Source organism: Doryrhamphus excisus, linkage group LG15, assembly GCF_037039965.1.
Source record: "Doryrhamphus excisus strain RoL-2023G ecotype Guam linkage group LG15, RoL_Dexc_Guam_v1.1, whole genome shotgun sequence".
Lineage (NCBI taxonomy): Eukaryota > Metazoa > Chordata > Actinopteri > Syngnathiformes > Syngnathidae > Doryrhamphus > Doryrhamphus excisus.
The window spans coordinates 3119279-3145116 of NC_136371.1; the positions used below are offsets into that span (position 1 = coordinate 3119279).

A 25838-nucleotide genomic window follows, 5' to 3' on the forward strand; every position below is an offset into this window, starting at 1 on the left:
CTTAGTAGAGGTGACCAGGATGGATAGGATCAGGAACCAGTACATCATATGCACATTACTGAGAGGCCAGACTGAGATGGTGATGTCCAGAGGAGAGATACTGAATATTAGAAGGATGCTGCATTTAGAGGTGCCAGGTAGGAGGCGTGGAGGAAGACCAAAGGGGAGGTTTATGGATGTAGTGATGGAGGGTAGTTCCTGTGGCGACCCCTTGAAGGGAAAAGCCGAAAGAGAAAGAAGTAGGAGAAAATGCAAAACTCCACACAGAGATGCCCAATGGAGATTGGACCTTTCATAGACGAGTGGTTCTCAATTATTTTCTGTCATGCCCAGTAAACAGAAATTTGTTCACGCACAAAAAAATTTGAAATACTACTGAGAACTTGTTATATTAATGTATTTATCGCTACAAACCACTGTATGAGTTGCTGGTACCAGCATTGTTCAAACAGGAATCAAGACACTAACGGACCTTCCAATCTAGTAGATCCCCCTGTCACCTCACGGTGCCCCCCATGTGTCCCCACCCCTCTGTTTGAGAAGCACTGACATAGACAGTGTAGTAATTGCTGTATCTTTGCACTGTGCCCCCAGGAACACTTTAATTACTATTCATCGGACAGCGCCCTCGGACATCTGGTGTTCTCTTTAAAGTACGATGTGATTGGTGACCAGGAGCATCTGCGGCTAATGCTTAGGTAACACTCCTCAATATGCACACATGCTGCAGAAAAACCATTGAATCTGGTTTCAGAACAGCGGAGGTAGATGCAGAATTAGCTGCTAAAATGTCCACCATTGAGTGCGCAGATGCATTCTCTTAACGGTGGGAGTGTTATCTCAAGAGTCATATAGCTAGAGAGAGCGTTAACAACACATTTCCACAGCAGGGCAACAGATGGACTATTAAGGCCAGTGAGTGGGTGGGGATGGAGCACGGGAGGCAGCGCGAGAGGGAAGGGGTGGGGAAGTTTGATAATGGCCTGTACCGGATCATCTCTTTCCTTTCTGATTGGTTCTGAGAAATATTACATCACTTTATATGACAAGAATGCTTGATTGTTTTATGACTTGACCAGGACTAAACAAAAGACCTACCATGATGTGATCCCCATCTCCTGCCTGACTGAGTTTCCCAATGTGGTCCAAATGGCCAAGGTGAGTTATCAAGGCTGATGTGTAGCATAACAATATATCTGACATCTTCTGTTTATATTCCAAGCTCGTCTATGAGGAAGTCAACGTTGACCGCTTCTTCCCTGTTCTTTATCCAAAAGTACGTTTCTTTTTGGAATACAGTAAACCTCGGATATATATCGGATTCAATTGTTCCCACTGGTTTTGTCCGATATAAGCGAAATCCGTTATATGCGTATACCGGAAAATGTCAGTTTCACGCATATATCGGATTTATATCCGGTATATGCGTAAATCGGATTTTATCCATTATAAAAAGGCACTTCCTTGACTATGTTAACCAATGTACCTGGACGCGCAGGCAACGTTGCAAACGCTGCAAATGACATCGTATAGCGGCCTGTCACGATTCGGCGAATCGGAGCGCCACGATGCGGCCATCCGATATATGCGAGGGAAATTTAATGGAAATGCATTGGAACGGGACTGGAGATTTTGTCCGAAATAGGCGAAATCCGTTATAAAAAATCCGATATATGCAATGAATTTTTATTGGAAATGCATTACAGAAAAATTGGTTCTTTTTTTATCTGTCCGTTGTGAGCGAATTTCCGATATATCCGAGTCCGATATATCCGAGGTTTACTGTAGTTATCCATGTTGTATATTCCTTTGCAGTCTCACACCCGTTTTGATGCTGTCTCCTTTAAGGCCTCAAGACTCATTGTAACCTTTGATGAGCACGTCATTAGCAACAACTTCAAGTTTGGGGTCATTTATCAGAAGTTTGGCCAGGTGAGGGTGTATAATTATCATCACATTGTACATTCTAACTTTGCATTTCCACCAAAAACAGTAAATCCTTCTGTCAGTGCATCTGCTTACGATAATTGACGGCCCCCTTATTTTATAGACAAACAACCATTCACACTCACATTCATACCTATGGACGATTTGGAGTCGCCAATTAACCTAGCATGTTTTTGGAATGTGGGAGGAAACCGAAGTACCCGGAGAAAACCCACGCATGCACGGGGAGAACATGCAAACTCCACACAGAGATGGCCGAGGGTGGAATTGAACCCTGGTCTCCTTGCTGTGAGGTCTGCGCGCTAACCACTCGACCGCCGTTTGAGCACATGACGAAGAAACACATCGGGCTCTAATTTCGTAGACCAAATTCCATGAGCAGCGCACTCTGGCGCAGCGCCGCGCACCCACGCTTCCGTCCCTCCCGCCGGCGCAAGTGGCAAAGAGGCTACTACAGACTTCTCCGAACACGCATGCACGGGGAGAACATGCAAACTCCACACAGAGATGGCCGAGGGTGGAATTGAACCCTGGTCTCCTCGACCGCCGTGCCGCCCCCTTATTTACTTATTTAGCCTTATTTACATGGGGTTGGTGGTAACTTTAGCTGGTACTTGTAGAGGTTTGAGCACATGAATAAGAAACACATTGGGCTCTAATTTCATAGACCAAATTCCATTCAGTCTGGCGCAGCGCCGCGCACCCACGCTTCCGTCCCTCCCGTCGGCACAAGTGGCAAAGAGGCCGCTACAGACTTCTCCGAAAGCAATCTAATGTGCTTACAGTGTATGTGTAAACATTAAATAGACATATTATCTCGTGTTTCTTTGTTGCAGACTTCAGAGGAAGAGTTATTTGGCAACAGCCAAGAGAGTCCTGCCTTTGTAGAATTCCTTGAGTTCCTTGGAGAGAAAATTGAGCTCCACAACTTTAAAGGGTAAATATCCAACATTGATTTGACACTAATTACACACTGTACTGCCATGATGTGTTATATGCTTACTAGCAAGAGTGATGCTGCAGTGATGGCAGCTGAGAAGCTGTGTGTGTGTGTGTGTGTGTGCTAGTTTCCGTGGAGGATTGGATGTGACGCACGGCCAGACTGGCACAGAATCTGTCTTCTGCAACTACCGCAACAAAGAGGTCATGTTCCATGTGTCCACAAAGCTGCCTTACACCGAGGGGGACACCCAGCAGGTACTGTAACACTACACTGTAGCGGATGTACCATTACATGGTGCAGCATTTTGCACCTATTGTGTCAAACTACAGACTTATGTCTGCCAAACACACACACACATGTCCTCTATCTGAAATTAATTTACACAAACATGAATCAGCTCCAACTGTGATGTTTTGCACAAACAGGAGGTAAAGTGTGTATTTGGCAGTGCTTATTTCTGAAGGGAAGCAGCCCTCCCTACTGGTTTGTTTCAGAACATGTCTCTGCTGTGAGACTGGAACATTCATTCATTTATTCATTTTCTACCGCTTATCCTCACGAGGGTCGCGGAGGGCTGGTGGAGCCTATCCCAGCCTGCCCTCGGGTGAGAGGTGGGGTACACCCTGGACTGGTCAAGAATGGAACAATGATTACAAAAAGTAATTTATATGGATGCATGATAGTTTATCAAGACTGATACTATTTTTTACAGCAGTGCGGCTAATTTATGGCTATGTTCTAATCTCATGAATGCTACTAATCATTTAATTCAGTAAAAACAGTACAGCTTATATCTTAGGCAGGGGCCAATCACAAGCTGTAAGTGAAGTCACAACAATCTTATCAACCCTGGAAGTTGCAGGAGGTCATAACAGTCTGACTCATGGAATGTGAATGAGAGTGTGAATGGTTGTTTATCTATATGTGCTCTGTGATTGGCTGGAGACCAGTCCAGGGTGTACGCCGCCTCATCCCAATCAGCTGGGATAGGCTCCAGCATACCTGTGCAACCGTAATGAACCGTCTACTGCCTAGGACTAAACCCTGTCTGCAAACAGAGTGTGTTTCTTTCATCCCACATTCGTCACATTCAATGATATCCTTTTCCTGTGTATTTCTTTTCATGTATAGTTGCAGAGAAAGAGGCACATAGGGAATGACATTGTGGCCATTGTGTTCCAAGAAGAAAATACTCCCTTTGTGCCAGATATGATCGCCTCCAACTTCCTGCATGCCTACATTGTGGTCCAAGTGGTGGATCCCTGTTCTGACAATGTCTTCTATAAGGTAAACAGCCTTCGTCAAATACAGCATCAAACAGCGGTGTCCAAATTACATCTGTCTCGGCTCATATAAGAATATTACAGAGTAAACAAAGACAAACTGGCACAATATTTGGTAAGGTTTTAAATAATTTAAAGAATTCTAATCAATAATAATGTTAAGAAGAATCTAGAGCAGGGGTCTCAAACTCAATTTACCTGGGGGCCACTGGGGCCACTAGGATCTGGGCAAGGCTGGGCCGCATCAGGTCCCCCCCCCCAAAAAAAACAAAAACGCATTTATTAAAAACAGAAAAATATACAAACTTTTTCAGTGCTTTGGTTCCGATTTTCTACAAGAAAAGCTCTGATAAAACATTCCACTGTTCTCAAATATCTTACTTTTTATTTTTCTGCACAAAATAAGATGAAAAATAAATAAACAAATCAAGAATAAAGAAAATCAATCAGTAATAAATAAATATAATAATAATAATAATTAAACAGCAAATAACAAAAACTTAAGAAACCACATATAGTTGGTGGGTAGACTATTTTTTTCAGATTAAAATGAACAAAGCATTATTAGAGCCCTGTAGACATGACAAAACACGACTATAGTCACATTTATACTCTTTTTATTTACAACATATTGCGCAACTGCAGGGTCTTGAGACACATGCTAACTCACAAACTAGAGAGCTAGCGACCTAAACGGTAGCCTTCAAGTTATTTCCTTTAAACTTAAATAGCCAAAAACTTACCACTTCCACACAGATATGGAGGATAATTATTAACAGTTATTTAACCTTTAACATGAACATTAATCAAACGTAATAATTTTTTCTGGGTACATGATACCATACGGCATCCATATCAAACTTGAGCGGGCCGCACTAACATTAAACTTTCATATCAAGGCGGGGCCTCAAACTAGTGTCCTGCGGGCCACATTTGGCCCGCAGGCCGCATGTTTGAGACCCCTGATCTAGAGGGTCCCTTTCTCACCAACAAGAGTATATACTACTAATACTGTAGTACTAATGAATAATAATGAGAAGAAGAAATCATTTCAAGCTGATATGTAGGCCGTTTCCACTTTAAATGTATTTAAGACCTTGGAACATCTTGACCCACATTGGACTCATATTAGCGAGTGTTTTCATGATTTAAAATGGAGGAATCATATCACGGTGCGTACCTGCCAACCTTCCCATTGCCACCAGGAATCTAGATCGTCCCCTTCTTTTCCAGTGACCTCCCATCTTAACAGTTTCCTGTATTTTTCCCTTATTTTTTTGTACTTTTGTACTGATTTTATTGAATATTTTTTTATATTCAAATGCAAATGTTGACCCGAGATAAGGGCTCCAAAATGTAGACACCTCTGGTATTAAGAAATGCTCTTTCAGCCTGATATCTCTGTGTACTCTCAGGTGTCAGTGACAGCACGGGATGACGTACCATTCTTCGGCCCCGCCCTTCCAAATCCAGCCATCTTTAAAAAAGTATGTTGTAAATCAGACCTTTTTGGATTGGATTCCACCTTTTGTTTGATGACCGTTTTCATTCCAGGGTCGTGAATTCCATGAATTCCTTTTCACTAAACTCATCAATGCAGAATATTCATGTTATAAGGCTGAAAAGTTTTCCAAATTAGAGGTGGGTCTGTGAAAGAATAAAAACAAAACTATTGTTGAATTATTCCAGATTCTGAGTAAATGACAGTGTCCTTTACGTGTGTTTGTGTATGTATGAGTTAGGAGCGAACGCGGTCGGCCTTGTTAGAAACACTGTACGAGGAGCTCCATGTGAACAGCCAGGCCATGATGGGCGTTGGCGGAGACGACGACAAGCTGGAGAACGGCAGCGGAGGAGGAGGGGGCTTCTTCGAGTCCTTTAAGGTAACCGGCATGGCAGCAGCAGAGGCAGAGGCGTCCGCGATGTACAGCCTCACTTCCTTTAAAGTGGTCTGCCTCTGTCGCTGGATAGTCAAGGAATAGTTTGGCTTCCTTCTGTGGCTTTTTAAAAGGTCTTGTTGTCATGATAAGGGCTTCAGTTGTGACGTCTGTTGTGGTGCAAGCACGCCATTTTCCAGCTTCACGGCTTTTTGCTCACCTGCTTTGGATGTGCTCCATGCTGCTGTACTCGTGATATGCTTTTCAATTTTCACCCTCAGATACGCCTCCTTCGCCACTCTGTGCCCGCAAATAGGGTTTTTTTCTGCTGGCACTGTTTATGAAAATGTGGCCAAAGTGCCCTTGCTTCCTTTACAACCTTACTAAGTGTCATGTGTGCCACCTCCGGGCACTTAAGCATAGCTGTTGCTTCCTTGTCTGTCAGGATTAACACCAGGCCAGTGCTTTCTGCCGGTCGTGTTCAGGGTCAGCCCCGAGGCTCCCCCTTGTCTAGCAGCGATGCGGAGGGGCCTTAAGGGTCTTCATCGCCATCTGAATGTATCTCCTCCTCCTCGTCTCTCTCTGTAGCGGGTGATACGCAGCAGGAGCCAGTCTATGGATGCCATGGGTCTTACTTTCAAGAAACCGCACACAGTGTCCACTAGCCTCAGCAGCAACTTTAACCACAGCACTCGCGCAGAGAGCCCCAAATTCCCAGGGATAGTAAGTACAGACCCACTCCTGGCCTTTGTGGGGGGAGACACGCCTCGGCCCCCCCCCCCCTTCTTGCTCCCATGGAACTACAAAAGCGTATGCCTTCCCTACTCACTTGCTTGCTGCACTAACGTCTCACAGAGAAGCGTGATACATTTGCTTTTCCTTAAAGCTGTGTGCCTGGGTCTTGCAAGGGTTGCACATCACAAGCCCGAGTGACTTGACACTCACAGAAACGAACACTTGTAAAGCCACGAAGCACTGCCGTTAAAGGAGGTCCTGAGCGTTTTCTTACACTTACATCCCAATGAATATTAGTGCTAGATGTTTGTGTATATGTATTATCGTATTAATAAGTGAAAATAAGGATGTGCCTGCTGTACTTTATTTTATACTATACGGACAAAAGTATGGGACACCTATTTTATTTTTCTTCTGGTCGACCAGAATCAAGGCTATTTATAGAACAACAAGGATATGTTCAAAGACATATGTTTTGTGTGTAGGGGACATTTTTTTTAATTGTTCCTCATCAATAGAAAGTGAATACTGTATTGGTTTTAAATGGTAAGGATGAATGAAATTCATTCATTTATTGTAGTCATTATTTTTATTAGGAGGGCGGCACGGTGGTCGAGTGGTTAGCGTGCAGACCTCACAGCTAGGAGACCAGGGTTCAATTCCACCCTCGGCCATCTCTGTGTGGAGTTTGCATGTTCTCCCCGTGCATGCGTGGGTTTTCTCCGGGTACTCCGGTTTCCTCCCACATTCCAAAAACATGCTAGGTTAATTAGCGACTCCAAATTGAGTGTGAATGGTTGTTTGTCTATATGTGCCCTGTGATTGGCTGGCGACCAGTCCAGGGTGTACCCCGCCTCTCGGCCGAAGACAGCTGGGATAGGCTCCAGCACCCCCGTGACCCTCAAGAGGAAAAGCGGTAGAAAATGAATGAATGAATTTTTATGAGGAGGTGTATACCAGAGCTTTTGTCTTTATAGTGTATTAAGAAAGACCAATTCGAGAAATCCTTCCATCAAATACGCATGTATTTCGGAACAAATACTGCACTTACACTTCCAGATTGCCAAGCTACAATACCTCTAACTTCTCCTGTAGTATTTATTTTTCATATCTGTTTGCATCTTCTTATCCTCACAGGATCACCATTTCTCTCTCCCATTCAGCTGCCTGTGTTGCGCCACTTGGAACCGAGCTGACGCACGCTTTGAATTTTGTTTGACGACACAACTTGCATGGAATCTCATATATTTGTATTAATTTCATGTTTTCTCAAACCCCCTTTTACCCTCCTTGTTGACTGTCATCATCATGTCCTCCCCCCCTCCCCTTCTTCTCTCCCTGCGTGGCTCAGTCATTGCTTGTCCCAGGCAAAAGTCCCAGTAGATATGGACGTCGAGGCAGTGCCATAGGAATAGGAACAGTAGAAGAGGTTCATGTTTAATTCTAACTATTCTCTACCTGCTCTTGTTATTCTGTTTGATGTTGTTGGTCTGCATGGCTCTACTGCACCATGGTCAAGTCCTTGTCATTGTATTGGCCTTTATCATTTTTACATTTTATACAATATGGGATTTTTTCATTAAGAGCTACAGTATTTGCAAATGCATTGTAAAAATAATATAGTGGTTATACAGTATACTATATATATTAGGGCTGTTAAATGATAAAAAACATATTGTAATATTATATATAATTATATAATATATATTATTATATTTTTATTATAATATTGTAACATTAATTCATCATAGCCATTTGGTGAAATATCCAAATTTTTACTGTATTTTTTAAACAAAAAGATAAATGATTAGACAAAATTATATACATATTTGTACATATTAACAGGAGCTGAGTGGCGGGCAGACAGGAAGTGACGTCAGAGTGTTGCCCGTGTTTTTACTATAGGGAATTTTACTAGGGATTATTGTGCCTGTTCTGAGATAATTCAAACCTGCAATAAAAGCCTGTTGTTCTGGCGATCACGTGCAGTTTGTGTGTCAGTAACAGTACTGACATCCAGTGTAGAATACTAATATCATTCACAGCATCTTTGAATGTTCCTTCTCAATGCTTTCATTAGGCAAAAACTATGTAAAATATGCTTATGCTTATACATATTTTAACTAATATTAGGCCATATTCAAGCACAAAACGGTCTGATTTATTCATTATTTATTCATCATTTATTATTTATTCATGTGTTTTTGAAAAACCGTCATAGAGTGAAGCTGTGAAATGCAAACCAGGGATGAGGGAGGGACAACTGTATCTATAATATGTATTTCTTTTTAAAAAAAATTCTATTTCTGTTGCTAGTGTCGTCGCCTGTACAGTAAATTAGCATTTTACAGCTTTAGTTTTTCTCATTTCTGTAAAATTATCAATACCTGCAATTTCATGGAGAAACTATTAAAAAGAAACCCCCCTCTTCCTCTCAAGCCATATGGAATAGAAGAAGCTTTTCAAATGTGTCTTTTAAAGCTGAGGGTGGGGAACTAAAGCGATAGCCGTGAAAGCACATGAGCCTTTAAATACAACTTTCATCTCAGGTCTGGCTGAAAGACACTCAGCTGCTGAGTGCATAATTTTACCTTTTTTTTCCCATCATACTGTATTACTAATGTGTAGCGTGAAATCTAACACTACAGCCCAACAATTCGAAGTGACTATATTCAAGACATTCAATCCAAGACCTGTGTGAAAAATGTTTCATTACAAGAAGGAAAAAGATAATAATTCACATTTTTTTTCCACGGTGGTGGAGTGGTTGGCATGTTGGCTACACTGTCAGGAGATTGGGATGTGGGTTTGGGCATTTGTGTGGAGTTTGCATGTTCTCCCTATGCGTAGGTGGGTTTTCTCCGGGTACTCCGGTTTCCTCCCACATTTGAAAAAACATGCTAGGTTAATTGGCGACTCCAAATTGTATGTGAGTGCCCTGTGATTGGCTGGTGACCAGTCCAGGGTGTACCCCGCCTTTTGCCCAAAGACAGCTGGGATAGGCTCCAGCATACCCACGACCCTAATGAGGATAAGCGGTATAGAAAATGGATGGGTTTTTTACATTAAAATTAAAAGTCACTCAAGTATTTCAGTAAAGTAAGTTTAGTTACTGTATTTAAGTTAGTCTATTGCATATCTATGAATAGTATGTATTATAAGTCTAATTGTAATTTTCTTTTTTTCCTGGCAGTCTTTGATTATTCCAGGGAAAAGCCCCACCAGGAAAAAGTCTGGTCCTTTCAGCTCAAGGCGAAGCAGCGCCATCGGGATTGAAAACATTCAGGAAGTACAGGAAAAAAGGTGCAATTAGCTGTATTAAGAAATATTACAACTATATTGTCCCTGTAGTACATAGAAATATTCAAATATATTCAATGTGTCTGATGTATCAGCAGAGAGAACTCTCCCAACACACAGAAGACCCCTGACAGCGGCCATGTCTCGCAAGACCAGAAGTCGGACAACTCATCCAATCAGAGCTCTCCCGAGGCACTCACCACTGCAAAGAACAGGTGTGGAAAGGTCGAGGACCTCAGTTTGATTGGGCTGGTTTAACCTAGAGTGTAGTTCTTGTCTCTATGGCAGAGCTCCATCGATCCCTGAAGGTCACGACCTGTCTCGCTCGTCCTCCAATGCCAGTAGCTTCGCCAGTGTGGTGGAGGAGAACGAGAATGAGGTGGCAGATGACTATGACACAGGCATGGTAAGTGGTGTGTTTGCAATATAATAGTAGATTATTTTTTCCAAAACAAGTGTAGTGAGGATTGTGGGTGGGGGGTCCAGGGCAAAGCCTCTGTGGTTTAAAGCCACCTGGTTTATAAAAAAAATAGGCCATTTCATTCATGAATATTGTAACATGCAGCCTGACATTGGCATACCTGCTAATGGTGCTGAGCTTCCTAGCGATGGAAGCATCCACACAAGTATTTTATACCTACACATTCAGGGAGGTTTTTAACTTTAACTTAGTCAGGATGTTGGGAGACAACGGCGAGTTCCAGTGACAGTCCAAAATAAGTGCTGGATTGCATTTGTCATCTCCCAGGAGAGTCTGTCATCTGCTGGGACGCCACACAAGCGTGATTCTTTTACCTACAGCACCTGGCTGGAGGACAGCATCAGCAGCACCAGTACCAACAGTCGTGGTAGCTCCCCTGGTGAGATTGCACTTATTTTTGAAAAATGACTCGGCACATTGACATTTTGGATGATATTCTATGTTAAACAGTGTTATGAGTATACTGTACAGGCCAAACGTTTGGACATACCGCAATGTAAACAGGACTGTTTACATTTTAGATGGTAATGGTAATGGTTTTATTTCATTTGAACATGCATCAGATTACAATTGAATGCATCACATAATCAGTTCCCAGTTCCACATGTCCAAAAGGAGTAGGAAGAAGCAAAGCTTATTAAATCCTACCCCTCCATCTGGTACTTTTACAATCACTAACTGTTATATTTGTTCACTTCCTGCTTTCCATAATACAGTTTAAGGTTTTTTTTCTGTTTTTTTTTTAAATAATGCACCTCGTACCGAAGTACAAGGTGATATGAGCATCCAATGACATAATGGGTACCATAGTAAGTGTCAATATAGTGATATGTATAGCACATCATGACTGGTTCAAGACTCTTCATCCTTGTATTTAGCAAACATCAACTGCTTGTATTGTTTCTTGAATTGGCTCATCGTTGTGCATTGTTTGATTTCCTTACTCAATCCATTCCATAGTTTGATTCCACATACTGAAAAGCTATGGCTTGGTCCTAGCATATAAGTGTATAAGTGTAGATTGTCACTGAAGGCATCAAAACTATGAATGAACACGTGTAGAATTATGTACTTTGCTCATTCGCCTTTTGCACGAGAGGCACAAAGAGGGGATGATGTAAATGATCAGAACAGAAAAAGGTAGAACTATTTTTATGATGAAAGATGAGAGTATCTTTCTTAGCTTTCTTTTTGTATGTACCATGTTTATATAGCCCAAGGAGCGCCTTGAAAAATCAGTCAAAATCATCAAAAATGTTTGAGTGAGTCACTACCGGGACCTTTTCCACGCCGTTTCAAAGCTGAGGTTACTTATCGTGGGTCGGGTCTGGAAACAATTAATCATGATGAACGAGGTATTACTGTAACTGGAAATAAGACTTTACTACATGAGTTCTGGTCTCTGTATGGAGTAAATATAACCACTGATCCATTATTTAGGTCCTAGTAAAACTGAGCGAGGGAAGGGAACAGACATCCGCATCAAATTGGAGCGACCTAGTGATCGTCAGTCCTCATCGGTGAGTGAAACCCTGTGTAATCCCTCTGGCGGCATCAGCGCCGCTTTGTTTGCGTTATCTCTATCAGTGGTGTCCGAATTACAGCATTTGGCCCACAATCTACTTTTAACCGGCATGTGTCAAAGTGTGAAAATATAATAATGCACTGCGGTCTTTATAACATGTACTTCTTAGTTTGAACACTAGGTGGCTCTAATATCTTCAACAAGGCATTCATTCATTCATTTTCTACCGCTTATCCTCACGAGGGTTGCGGGGGTGCTGAAGCCTATCCCAGCTGTCTTTGAACGAGAGGCGGGGTACACCCTGGACTGGTCGTCAGCCAATCACAGGGCACATATAGACAAACAACCATTCACACTCACATTCGTACCTATGGACAATTTGCAGTATCTCCTCAAAGTAATCTATCACAGAATAAAAAATGCTGAGGGTAACCAGAAATAACAGAATGTACTGTTAACGTGCACATTTTGTGGAAATTGATAAAATGTGAATGAAATGCCTGCAATTGGCTAGCCACCAGTCCTTAAATCAGCTGGGATAGGCTCCAGCATACCTGTGATCCTAGTGAGGATAGACGACATCGAAGATGAATGGATGAATGAATGAAATGCTGTAATCATGGATCATTGGATCTTAATGAGGTTTTTTAAGTAGAGCTATAATATGCAAATGGTCCAAATGTGCAAAATGCATATTCTAGAAATTTTTCAACTGATCTGAAGACTATTGTTGTGTTTCATGTTTGGTCCTGCTTTGATTGCTTATTTTGCATCTCTATATGCAGAACTGTTAGCTCGGCCCACCTCTTTGTATCATGGATTTCCATCTTCAGGTTAGGTCTTTTCTCTTTGTACATTGAGCAGATATTCTGTGTATGCCTTATTGCTTGTACTTGTACATGTTTTCTCTGTAACACTACTGAGGCCTCTGCCTCCTTTTTCATCAATAACCTGTTCCATAAGGTTAGACCCTAATAGGGAAGTCCATAAACAATTTCATTGTCTCATTTTGAGAGACGTCACTGCTTTTGCCGTCATGTAACTGTAATGTAATTACTACAATCTGCTACAATCTTCCAGGTGCGACCGGTCCGCTAGAATGAGTAAATGTTAATATGATTACATTATAGTTCCCATTCACTTTGATTCATCATGGGTAAATACATAAAGGGCCATCATTCATTTATTTTATACTGCTTATCCTCATGAGGGTCGCAGGGGTGCTGGAGCCTATCCCAGCTGACTTCAGGCGGGGCGGCAGGGTACACCCTGGACTGGTCGCCAGCCAATCGCAGGGCACATATAGACAAACAACCATTCACACTCACATTCCGAGCATGTTTTTGGAAAGTGGGAGGAAACCGAAGTTTGCACAGGGAGAACATGCAAACTCCACACAGAGATAGCCAAGGGTGGAATCGAACTCGGGTCTCCTAGCTGTGTGGCTTGCACGCTAATCACTCGGCTCCCGTGCGGTCTAAGCGGCCATTACTGGGTCTGTATTCGGGCCGAGGTCCACCATTTCGTGATGGCTGGCCTTGAAAAAAAAACATCAACCGGCTAAAAAATAACAAATCTCCCTGGAGAGCTGTTCAAATATGGAGGGGCTGCACTCCAAACAGTGGGAAGCATGCTGAAATTGTCACCATGTGTTTTTTAAAAGGGGGACAGTTTTGCCGAACTATTGTGGTATCTACACTCCTGGATGCAGCTGGAAAGCATGTTGGATATGATCTTAGTCTCGAGTACGAATACTAATACAGTGTACGAAAAACGCAACATATCTGTGGCAATATTTCTACAAAAATCCTACAAAAAACTATGACCACTGTACTTGTTATTCCTGTGTTTTGACCAGAAATCCCTCTCATTTCAAAAGCATTCCCACAAGTCACAGTCCCTTCGGGAGATGAGACGGGTGCAGGAGTTCGCCATGTCCAATACGGAGAACGAAGAAGAAGAAGAACAGTCGTTGCCACGGGTGTAGCCTCACCAGTCAGCTGCTCCATGATGGCCGGAGCGCAGTTCATCAAGACTCACAGTGGATGATGCACCAAGAGGGCCCAGCTTTTGCACAATGTCCTGCACTCTTTTTTTTTTCCCTCTTCACACGTTGTTACCGACTTCCTAATACTCACATTGTTCTACCTACACAACCACAATAGTTTGATGTGTAAAAGAATGTAGTTAGGTTTGTCATATTGAGGGTACGGACTACACAGGGTAAAGAGGATGCCATTGAGCTCTTTGTAAACATTAAGTTGCAATGTTTTTATCAACTTTGTTTTCCAGCATGATATCCAAGGTAATATTGCCGTTTTGGGTAGTGTTTCTACGTTTTTCTCCTCCATTTCTTCAGTAATAGCATATAAATGTATCACAAATCAAATGAAATGGCCTTAAATGGATATTTTATTAACTCTCCTCATTTCATGGACTCAAAACTCCTACAGCCAGTAATGGGACGACAATATTCCAAGTCAATCAGTTGTCAAACTCATGTATTCAAAACCCTTTTTATCGCTGTTTATATGTGCTGTTTACGTATGGAAACATCCGCCATTGACTTATTTTCCTGCTTGTCTATCTGGACTGTTACCGTGAGACCACTTTCTATTTAATATACTATTTTTGCTTTTCTTTCTATGTTTTTTATTTATTGATTTGATTCTTTTTGGAGTGACTTTAATGGCGTACATGTTCATTTGTGCCACCATGCCAATGTCCAGCACTTGTCAATGATCTTGGACTGTGTTTATTTGGAGTGAAATATGTTTTTAATTGTGAAACTCTTCAGGGGTCAACTCTTTCAGTGCGGTAAATATACGATGAAACAATTAAACTGAATATTTCAGTTGGAAAACGTTGCTCCAAATTCAACTACTGATTATGTAAATATATATTTTGTCGGAGTGTACAAGAGCAATGGCCGTGATTGAAAACAGATTTGACAAAGCCAAATAAAATAATTGCCAAGTCAGCAATGTATTAATTTCCGATGCTTTCAGACCTAGTCTAGATTCCTAATCATAAATATATATTCCAACAATTCTGCAGAAAGGGAAATCTGTCCTTTCTCCAGATCATTTCAGATGCCTTATTGCAAACTGGGTGTAGTAAACAATACAGGTAATATCAAGCAGCATTTAATATGAAATGAATGTTTTGTTGTTGTTGTTTTGTAAATAAATGCCCTGGTAAGTTTACACACTGTTGCCAATGTATCTTTAAATGAAAGCACTATTTGTTGACAAAAATGTTTTAGTATCTGTTGTTGATCCAATCTATAAAGATTGGAGGAAATGTGCAGGAAAATTATTTTGGAGTCTTTTAATTAGTTTTGAATTCCTCTTCAGCACTGTGGTTGAAGTGTCATAACACCATCCACCCATCCATCCCTATTACTTAAGGACAGATAGATCCACCCCTATTTACTTGCTGAGGGATGGCACTCCACTAGTTAACACATTAGTTAATCAGTTGATTAACTAATCACTAGTTAATCAATATGTCACTTGTAACAGGCTACGTCCCACAATCATTCCAAGTGGCTGTAATCAAACCACTCCTTAAAAAAACATAACCTTGATCCACGTCTTAGATTACTACAGACCAACGTCCAACTTTCAAAACCGAGAGAAAACGGCTGCCAAACAGTTACACCATTTCCTTCAAAACACCTTGAGGTCCTTCAACCAGGTTTTAGGATGCACCACAGTATAGAAACAGCACTCGTAAAAACGACTTCCTCATTTCAGTATAGTTTCATTAGATCATAAAGTAGAATTTGACACAATTGACCACCAAATGAGAAAAATCGCATTAAAATTGAGTCACGTTTGTTTACGTTGTAGGACGGAACCTTTGTCAGTTTGGGAAACCGGAAAACCGGAAAACCATTAAATTTGTGTTACACATAGCGGAAGTCGTGTGCTGACAGTGTCACATTGAAGGCGAAAGCTTCCCGGTCACTGTTCACGTTTGGTAAAGTAAAACCTTTCTTTGCAAACCTCTTTCCGCGGTCTCTTATATCATTTCATTTAGTTTGTCAGTTTGTTGACCCAAATCATTTATTGTGAGATTTTACGTTTTATAATGAAGAGGTGTCTACGTTGCTATTTAGCATTAGCAACAACGCTATATGCACTAGATATACTGCAGATTTAGAGTAAAACATTAATTATTTTGTTGGCCAATACCTTCACATTGTATTGTCTCGAGTCAACACATAACGACACAACTGTCAGCATTTTTAAAGAATCTTAATTTCTTTATGTTTAAGTGTGATGCTACAAAACGTCATGGCTATGTTGTGGTGTGTAAATTCATTCAATATTGGGCATATACCTAACTGTTAAAATTCCACAGGACCTGTATCTGGGCAACACAATCTTGATGACTAGGTGTAGATGATCTCCAACTATGTTAACTTCTAAACTCCTTCCTCGTTTTCGTCTCCTACATAAGGCAACTTGTAAGTATGAGCTAACGATTTTTACTCTCAATCATGCAGCTGTAAGTATGTCTCATGATGACCATAATTTCTTCATAACTAGGTGCACTTACAGGCTGTGGAGACATTCTGACTGGCTTTGTGAAGCCAGTGTATAGCTCTTCACTCAATGAAAAATTGCGACACTACTCAACAGCAGCCAACAACACATCTCCACCACGATGGGTCCAACTGGAGCCAGAACTTGATGAGACGCTTGTGCCACGTAAACTTGCAGTAAGTCCCCTGGAGAGCTGGCTCTCGCTGCGATACACTCTTCCGCCCATGCTGGAGTCTTCTCAGCCCTTGCAAGAACGTGTAGACCTGCTGGAGGAGAAGTTGCTGCCACCCGTGTCCATTCCCATTCTTGAGGGTGGGGACAGCGGGGTAACACCTCTGAGATGTAAGAATGTTCTGGAGATTCGACGACGCAAAATGAACCGGCACAAATACAAGAAGCTTCTAAAACGAACAAAATTCCTGAGGAGGAAAGTACAGGAGATCAGGGGGAAGAAGAAGCAGGTGCGTGTTGTAATTTCTTCTTGAATTAGATTTTGATTTCATTTTAGTGTCTCTGTTACACAAAATGTTGCATATATATTTTGGAATGACTGGTTATTATATGCATAATATATTTTGTACAGAGACGTTTTGAAGATGACCTGAAGAGGATCTGGAAGCGTGCTGGACTGAAGAAGGCTCCAGAAGGGTGGACCACACCCAAGCTCTTTATTAATCAATATGGGAACCGAAGAAACTGAAAGTCGTTTCAGTCAAGTCATGGACAGTTTATCACGTTGGACAGTATTTGTAGCCACCCTGCAGTCTAAACAATCAACAATCAACAGTCAAGAGCAATGCTGATGGTGTAGTACCTTTCCAATACTGCAGGTTGCAGCATTCAGCAAAGTCTGACAAACATGGGGAAACCGCTATGACCACAATTCCCTCATCACTCAGTCTAGCCATCCATAATGGCAAAAGGAAAACATAAAAGGGTTGAAATATTTGTGTCTGTGTGTTGATTATTCAAAAACTTTTTGAATAATAATTTAGAATATACTTTTTTTTTTTACAGAGCTACAAAATGTTTATATAAACAAAGGTTTTTTTTCCCTGTTCATGGCAAAGTGTTGGATTTCATGGTCTTTGTAGGCGGAGCGTCTCCGGGATCCAGACGTGCAAGGCGAAAGAAGTTACTTTTATTGTGCCATTTGGTAACGTCTACACGCCGCCGTCATCACTGTTAGACATGCATACGTACATGGCTCTGCTTCCAGGTAAGCCTTTTGCTTATTTTAGCGGATTAACAGTTTCTCTTGTTACATCATTGAATCTAGGTCAGTTACGTTTGGCAACCAAAACCCTCAAGTTCTGTTCTTCGCCTTACCAATCTTAAACATTTACATGTTTGTAATATGTAATACAAAGTGTTATAAGTTACAAAATACACTTACTCCATTTCAAGCAAATTTTATTCTGAAAATCCACATTTTTGTTGACAAGTTTTTGTCTGTCAACATCCTCCCCCAATACAGCAACGCCATGCTTATTCAGTCAGGTTAGCATTGCAGTTTAAATAGGCCGAGTGTTGAGAATAACAAGACTGGACATGAACCCGAACCAGAACTTCACATTTCCAGTAACATGACTCGTCTCGGTTTGGGGAATTTTTTGGGGGTGAATGTGGGATTTTTGTGTGTGCGTGTGTGTGTGTGTGTGTGTGTGCAATGTGGTTCTTGTTAACTGGTCTAGGCAGAGTCAGCATATTTCAGCAACCTCCCTTTATAGCTGTGTCACTAATGAGTTGTTTCACCGCCTGTAAAACTAACAACGTACACCTTAGCGGGAGATCAGAAAGTGCTGTTTGTAGGGAAAAGTTACACATTAGAGGGCGACCAGACGGCAACATGTTAAACTTCTCTGTCGACAGTTCTTCATTTAAAACAATGTCGTTTTGTGTTCATTTAATATGAGCATTTCATTAAAGGGGACCAATTAGAGCACATACACAGGATAACCAGCATAGAAAGCTTTCTAGTCATAATTATGAGATTTAAAAAGTCGAAAAAGAAGATAAGAAAGCCGAAATTATGAGATAAAAAGTCACAATTAGGAGATTTAAAAAAAATCGAAATTATGCGATTAAAAAGTGGAAATTGTGAGATACAAACTGCGCATGTGCCACAGGTGCCGCCTTCTTCACTTGGCAAAAATGGCGGCACAATTGTTACCAAGGTGGATATTCTACTAAACTCTACTCTTAACTCATAATTTCGACCTTTTTTCCTCACAATTTCCACTTTTTATCTGATAGTTATGACTTACCATAACTTTTTTTTCCAGTGGAAAAACACAATACGTTCCTTTAAATGCATTTTTTGGCCCCGCCCAGCTCCTTATATTGCCTAATGGGCCAGCTGGCTCTTATTTTCGGGGAGAAGGGAGCCTCTTAATGTATTGACTGTAATTTATTCTGCCTCATATAAAACTTGTCCTTTTTATCATGTATTGTAATAGACATTGTAGTACTACATATTACGGTAGGTTTTTACAACACAAATGTTAGCACAGGTGCTAGCGCTAACACAACCTGGCTGGTCCATCCATATTGTAGATGGTGTGACAACTGCAAGTTGGCAGCTATATGTGACCTCGCCATGGGTCCACAACACACTTTTGGGTCCGAACCCACCAGTTGAGAATCACTGGTATAGTCCACTAAATAATGTGGATAAGCATGCTACACTTGGCTGTTAGCTTCTTCTGAGTACATCCATGTGCACATTACGTTAAATCTGACACAACCATGACATCTCTGAATCACACATATTGTGCAGTGTAAAGGCATTCTATTATATTTGACTCACATGTTTTTGGTTTCACCACAACAGGGGGGGACAATGTGTACCTGATTGCTGCGGCTGCAATTAGTCATTGTGACAGCAGGCATTTTAAGGTTCATTGGGCAAATGTGTTATCTGTTATTAAGTAGCACATTGTTAAGTCTTTAAGGAATTAAAGCTGTCTTGTGAGTCACCGGCTTCTGTGCATCTGGAGGAGAGTTTAAAGGCAAATTATAGGGGGCTTCAATTATTTGTTTTTACCTTCTTTTAGTGGAGAAGCCACAATTTTTCCAGCATGAGGTCTCTTGCTGGCAGGGCCTGTGCTGAAGTGTTATCATGCATGCTTCTGAAACCAGAGCATGCTTTGCTGGTTAACATTATTAAAAGTAAAGTATCACAATGCTTTTGGCATGCCCTTAAACAGTATGTGATACCTGTGATGTCTTGACAAATGGCAGGCAACACTCACAAGTTCATTTCAGTATGATGTCATTATTTGCAAAACAGTGTTGCCTTTGCACTGCCGACACTGCTGCCCATCATGAAAATTGACTAGGCTTTTTAAGGTTGCAATCATGCATCTTTAAAAAAAATACTTTTAAATTGCCTTTTTCATGCTTTTAAAATATAACGTACTAATTCTTATTTGTGAATGATAAACTCAAGGATAACTTCCATGTTTAGGATATGGTGATATAAAAATAATCTGCACATTCAGTACAGTACATTAAAAAGTATGCTGGGTGTAAATACCTCTGGCATAAATAAAATCAAATAAACCACCTCCAGATGATAGCAACTTCTTCATCCTCTCAGGATCACAGCCCTTTGACAAGCAAAGAGAAGCCAGAATGAATAAAGCTTTTGTGTGTATCCTCGCCAGCCGTCCCAGTGTGGGAAATTACACTCTTATAGTAAACAGTATGGGCAACAGGAAACTGTAATAAATAGAAAAACACATTTATATAGACTGTTATTGACGTCATATTTTCCTCTTGTTTTGCTGAGTGGAATTTTTTGACTGATCCATCACTTTTTTGTAAATTTTCTGTGTGTGGTTGATGTGTACAGAATATGGAGCAAACTGATGCATGTACACCACAAAGGCACAAGAGTGATTTGCCCTAATCATTTGTTTTTTTTTTGTCAGTTTCAGTTCTTGCTGTGTTCTTCCTACCAGGAGGTAAGGCAGTTATTTTAAACAAGCAAATGTTTCTAATTATTGCTGCTTCCTGAGTCCATGTTTGTTTATTGCATCAGCATGGAGTCAGAGCAGCGGCAGCAACAGCCGACTCGGTGTGGTGGTTGAAGCCAAAAACATCACACTCCCTATAGGAAGCAACGCCGTCCTGCCTTGTCACAGCCCTCGCATGGTGTGGACCCGGGACAGACTGAAGGACCGCCAGAGGGTGGTGCACTGGGACTTGATGCGCAATACTCCCAAATACTCAGTGGAACGAGTCCTGGATATGTCCCCCGGAGCTCGACTGAGGGTCTACAACAACTTCAACAAAGGTCGCGTTTCCATTCCTGAATCTGCATTTAAAGATGGCAACTTCTCCCTGGTCATCAAAAGTAAGACACTGATCATCTTATAATTTATTTTCTACTTCTTATGTTCAGGATCACAGGGATGCTGGAGTCACCTGTGAACCTGACTGACACATGTCATCATTTCATATTAAACGTTTTTAACTGTTCCCCAGATGTAATCCAAAGTGACAAAGGAGTGTACACGTGTAATCTACACCATCATTACTGCCAAATTCAACAATCTGTTCAGATCCAGCTCAACGTGACAAAGTCAGGTGAGATTTGTCACTTGTGTTATTGTTGTTATTCCACCAGTTGTGATCCAACAATAACAGCAAGTCTTTCTTTGTAGCGCAAAAAGAGAAACGTTACTGGGATGGAGAGAAAACCATTTTTGTGGTCTTGTTGGGCACCTCTGTGGTGTTGCCATGCGTCAACCGCCGTCCCCTGTGGCGAGACGGCGTCCAGGAGGACCAGCAGCAGGTAGCCCACTGGGACTTCCAGCCACCGGGCGTGCGACCCGATAGGGCTGACCGCTTGGTGGACCTCTACGCTTCCGGGGAACGGCGGGATTACGGACCGCTCTTTGCTGAGAAGAAGATGAGCGTGGCAGAGGATGCGTTCACACTCGGAGACTTTTCACTGTCAATTTCCAATTTAAAACCAGTCGATAAAGGACTGTACTCCTGCCACCTGCATCACCATTACTGCGGCCTGCACGAGAGACGCATTTTTAGACTCACCGTGGGCTCTTCACTTCCATCGGAGCCCACCACAACACAGACAATCTTCCACAATGATGACCCTGAACCAAGTAAGTTTAAGAAGTTCATAAAATATTTTTTTTTCCAAACACAAGGAATGCTAAATGCTGGTCACTGTTTTTTTTTCATCAACCAAGTCTAGCGCAGCTGTTGTTGCAATTGCAGGCATAACTGGTGTCTCCTCGTGCCCAATTTCTTCACCAAAAGAAAGAAGCTTGAGGAAACTCAAGCTTTAGAATAGCTTAGCTATTTTTCCTTGCTGTTTTTTTTTTTTTTTTTACCCAAGTGGAGACATTTGAGGAGCACTAAGCTGAGAAGTTGGCGCCACTAATGTCGGGAATGTTTACTGCATTTGACCCAATTTTCCAAAAATTTCAAGCACGTGTACAGACATGTTAGTCTGTATCCTGAGTTTAGTTTGATATCCTTTTGCTTCCGTGGGTCTTGGCTGTTTTCTCAGCTGATGTCTATCGGCCTTGGGTGGAGATGTGTTTACCAGCATTCATAGGAAGTTTGTTCCATCTGTTCAACATCTGGACCAGCTGTGTCATGTGAGTGGAGAAGGGGAGTTGTTGCCAGACTGTAGATCCTCCTCATTCTTTCAAGAAACGTTAGACCATTTATGGCTTGTTAGGATAATAAGGATTGATGGCATTCCTGCCTGCTTCCTTTTCAATAAACATTAGTTTCATTTCTTTGTCATACACGACTGTGTTTGCACCAGAAATCATTCCAAATGACAAAACGAGCACTTTGCTCTTATGGCATTAATAAATAGATTCTTGCAGATAATCAGCGAGCTGTCAGAAATGTATATTAAATGAAGACATTTTTCTTTGCATCATTGACTTGCAAATGATGCTTCTCTCCCACAGGAAAAAAAAAACCACGGTGGTTTTGGTGGAGCATATGTGAAATATCTGTTAACACATACACACTTGTCCTACCTGTCATGAATATGCAAATATCCTACTGCTGTTGTTCTCTGGAGGCATACTAGACCTTGGATGTGGCAGTCTGCAGTTTCATGTATCATATATTAGGTCAATTAATCAGTGACAAGTGATAATTAGTAATCAAGATGCCACATGAGAGGAAGCTGTTTAACGTACATCGGCATGTTTCCCTGAATGGTTCCTCGTTACTTTAGAAAAGGAAGAATTAAAGATAACGAGGGCGGAGTGGTGAGCATGTTGGCTGCACAATCAGAAGATCTGGGGTCAAATCTCTGTTGGGTATCTCTGTGTGGAGTTTTTTATGTTTTCCCAGTGCATGCGTGGGTTTTCTCCGTTTTCCTCCCACATTCCAAAAACATGCTAGGTTAATTGGCGACTCCAAATTATCCATAGGTATAACTCTACACAGAGATGGCCGAGGCCGAGGGTGTCCTGGCTGTGAGTCGCCGTGCAGCCCAAAAAGTATACAGATAGGCCAATTTTTGCTGTAGACTCAAAACATTTGGGTTTGATATTTAAAAAATGCATAGAAGACCATAGAGTTACATTTCAGCTTTTATTTCTACGTATTTATGTCTGGATTGGATGCAAAACTTAGAAGATGGCACCATTTCAGATTGGTTATGATAGCTTTTGCTGTCTACGAGACACAGTGGAAAATCATTAACAAAAACCATCGCAAATACCTGGAAATAAAAGCTGTAATATTACTCTCTGGTCTCATATTCATCCTTTGATGTCAAAGCCAAATATTTAAAATAAAGAAATTGACCTCAGTGTGCCAGTATACTTCTGGAAGACACTGTAGCTGAAGTCAAAGGTCATATTTTTGCATGACATTTGTCAGTACCCTGTCCAACATGCAGACCAACCACATAAGAGCATTTCCACCTTTACACCAATTTGCTCTCTTCCATGGTCAGCCTGTATTTTTCTGAGAGGGGGAAAGAATTACAGCTGCATGACATCAGGTCTGGAAGTCATTACTGGCAACAAGCATTTTGACATCTGACTCGCTGCTCGCTCTGCTTCGTCTCTCACTGTGGAAAAGAAAAGAAATGAAAAAAAGAAGTTGCCTTAAGGCAATTGAAACATTTGTTATGCTCTTGTACATATACTGATCCCGGTGTTGACGTTGGTGGAAATTGACCATCTCCGTGTTTTTCACAGGGGTTGAAGAAGTGCAGAGTCCTCACGTCGTCAACGTTATCCTCCCTGAGCATCGAGGCTATTTCGTGCAACATTTGGGTTATTTCCTGGCAACTTTCCTGCTTCTGGCATTCATCGTTGTCGCAATCGTCATGGTAACTCGACGGCGAAAAAAGAGAGGTGTTGTATTTATTAAAGATACTTGCATAGTAAATACACTTAATGGATCCAGTGTTTTGATATGGCTGATTTTTCTTTTGCAGGCCTGGCGTACGAACTACGAAGATCTGATGAGTAAGCATTAAAGCTCTACAGAAAATGTTTGATAATTAAATCCAATGATTAATAAAATATTATTATTTTCTGTGCAGGAGAAATGTGGTAAATGAAGGTGAAAGCTCCTTAAGTTTAACAGAGCTGAAGACCCGCAACCAAGAGCCACTGAATTCAGGTAGAGCGCATTCTCTGTCACGAAGATGTTTGAAAATAAGATAACTTTCTTCACCGTCGATTTCTGTGTGGCGCACAGATTACAAAAACAACCTCCTGAAAGAGAGAGACATGAGCAAAGACTGCAACAAGGGTGAGCTGTAGACTCATACAGAGCAGTGACACATTCCCAACCATAGCAAATAAACATTTTAACCTCCCTCTCCCGCCTCTTTTTGCAGACTTTGATGGGAAGCTGTGGATGTGAGACATTTTAGGACAGCTGCTGGCGGGACCAGAGCAAATGTCATGAGCGAGGCGGGGGGGTGGAAGGAACGCAAAGAGAGGACAGGAGGAACGCTCCCTCTGCTGAAACTCTGTTTTAGAACTTGCATTTTTTCTAATAGTTCTGAAAATAGTATTCACCTTTTATTTGACAGTTTCTTCTTTATGTTGATTATCAGGTATGTGCATTCTATTCCATTTTCCAGCATTATTTAGCTGTAATGTGCATGCGTGCATTTTTTAAAAATTCTGATATTTTGTTTTTTTTTTTGCACAAATTCTGCTGTATATGTCATCATGTTCATTTACTGTATGCGGACAGAATATTTAACATTTTAACACATTTTGATGGTACTTTCTTGCCGCTTTTTTATGTAAAAGTTGTTTTATATACTAGTTGTTTAGTACACGTTTATTCAAAATGTATGAGTTTAAAAAATAATAAGTGTTGGATAACAATATTCTCAGGACAGGTCATGTCAACCCTTTTTTTTTGCACCATGTCATGTCAGGTATTCTCTACACTGAGCTGTAGCCGTAGTCGCTAAATCTGATGCTGTGTGGTGACAAATACGTTGCATCTTAATTGGATCACTTGCAAATGTGTTTACAACATAGTTAAATCACAAGTGTACTTAACTGTTTTTGTTTTACTACTATTTTGCTCTCTTGCACACTCGCACACACACATTTCTTTTGCTTTGTTCTTATTCCATATATAATAAAAAATTTGAATAATCATAATGACAAGCTTGTGATTTTTGTCAGATTAAAACAAAATCAAGTCATTATATCAAATAATCATTTCTCTCACTGATTATTATTGTTGTTATTATTATTATTACAAATTATTATTAGGCTGCACGGCGCTCGAGTGGTTAGCGCGCAGACCTCACAGCTAGGAGACCAGGGTTCAATCCCACCCTCGGCCATCCGTGTGGAATTTGCATGTTCTCCCCGTGCATGCATGGGTTTTTTTCCGGGTACTCCGGTTTCCTCCCACATTCCAAAAACATGCTAGGTTAATTGGCGACTCCAAATTGTCTATAGCAGGGGTCAGCAACCTGCGGCTCCAGAGCCGCATGTGGCTCTTCAGCCTCTTTATTGTGGCTCCCTTTGCGATGCTTGAATATTTTTAACACCCGAGTGGGGAAAATGCACGTCTTTTGTAGTTTTAAAAAATCCAACTTTGTCTGAGACCATGAATGCATCCTGAGTGAGTTCTGACTGCTATCCAGTTCAGTACATGAAGAAAAACAAGTAATACTTACCTACAAATCTAAAAAATAAATT

General features: G+C 41.2%; 3 protein-coding genes across 23 annotated transcripts in view; all 3 read left to right on the plus strand.

Moving 5' to 3' along the window:
• The window catches only part of rap1gapa (RAP1 GTPase activating protein a), a 58563-nt gene extending 43266 nt beyond the window's left edge, over positions 1-15297 (plus strand). For 9 of the 20 annotated variants that reach the window (XM_078796855.1, XM_078796856.1, XM_078796850.1 and 6 more), the window contains 19 exons: positions 595-698; positions 1080-1158; positions 1223-1276; positions 1849-1932; positions 2784-2884; positions 3015-3144; positions 4022-4177; positions 5589-5660; positions 5728-5814; positions 5916-6056; positions 6639-6773; positions 8137-8214; positions 9979-10088; positions 10181-10300; positions 10356-10491; positions 10834-10945; positions 12007-12086; positions 12877-12924; positions 13971-15297. In XM_078796855.1, coding sequence (XP_078652981.1) covers positions 595-698; positions 1080-1158; positions 1223-1276; positions 1849-1932; positions 2784-2884; positions 3015-3144; positions 4022-4177; positions 5589-5660; positions 5728-5814; positions 5916-6056; positions 6639-6773; positions 8137-8214; positions 9979-10088; positions 10181-10300; positions 10356-10491; positions 10834-10945; positions 12007-12086; positions 12877-12885 — 1788 coding nt within the window. In that variant the 3' untranslated portion in view covers positions 12886-12924; positions 13971-15297. Of the gene's footprint in view, positions 1-594; positions 699-1079; positions 1159-1222; positions 1277-1848; positions 1933-2783; positions 2885-3014; positions 3145-4021; positions 4178-5588; positions 5661-5727; positions 5815-5915; positions 6057-6638; positions 6774-7922; positions 8215-9978; positions 10089-10180; positions 10301-10355; positions 10492-10833; positions 10946-12006; positions 12087-12876; positions 12925-13970 lie in introns of those variants that run through there. The other 11 variants (XM_078796840.1, XM_078796843.1, XM_078796841.1 and 8 more) reach the window with 10 other exon arrangements.
• aurkaip1 (aurora kinase A interacting protein 1) overlaps positions 1-17592 on the plus strand; it is a 62403-nt gene extending 44811 nt beyond the window's left edge. The window contains exons 1-4 of one of the 2 annotated variants that reach the window (XM_058051594.2): positions 15960-16075; positions 16460-16565; positions 16648-17105; positions 17228-17592. In XM_058051594.2, coding sequence (XP_057907577.2) covers positions 16514-16565; positions 16648-17105; positions 17228-17344 — 627 coding nt within the window. In that variant the 5' untranslated portion in view covers positions 15960-16075; positions 16460-16513 and the 3' untranslated portion in view covers positions 17345-17592. Of the gene's footprint in view, positions 1-15959; positions 16076-16458; positions 16566-16647; positions 17106-17227 lie in introns of those variants that run through there. The other variant, XM_078796859.1, reaches the window with a different exon arrangement.
• A 136-nt stretch (positions 17593-17728) lies between these two features.
• On the plus strand, positions 17729-25283 carry LOC131104425 (matrix remodeling-associated protein 8-like). Its single transcript, XM_058051591.2, has 10 exons — positions 17729-17863; positions 20580-20612; positions 20690-21004; positions 21136-21237; positions 21315-21776; positions 23853-24011; positions 24095-24125; positions 24203-24282; positions 24361-24414; positions 24503-25283. The coding sequence occupies exons 1-10, from the start codon at positions 17836-17838 to the stop codon at positions 24526-24528; spliced, it is 1290 nt and encodes a 429-aa protein (XP_057907574.2). The 5' UTR covers positions 17729-17835; the 3' UTR covers positions 24529-25283.
• The last annotated feature ends 555 nt before the right edge of the window (positions 25284-25838 follow it).

Bases quoted from the DNA above. Each gene is read 5' to 3' on its own strand.
- LOC131104425 (XM_058051591.2), top strand. From the start codon at position 17,836: ATGCATACGTACATGGCTCTGCTTCCAG. The intron at 17,864-20,579 runs GTAAGCCTTTTG...TTTTTTTGTCAG, and splicing joins GTACATGGCTCTGCTTCCAG to TTTCAGTTCTTGCTGTGTTC. The intron at 20,613-20,689 runs GTAAGGCAGTTA...TTATTGCATCAG, and splicing joins TGTGTTCTTCCTACCAGGAG to CATGGAGTCAGAGCAGCGGC.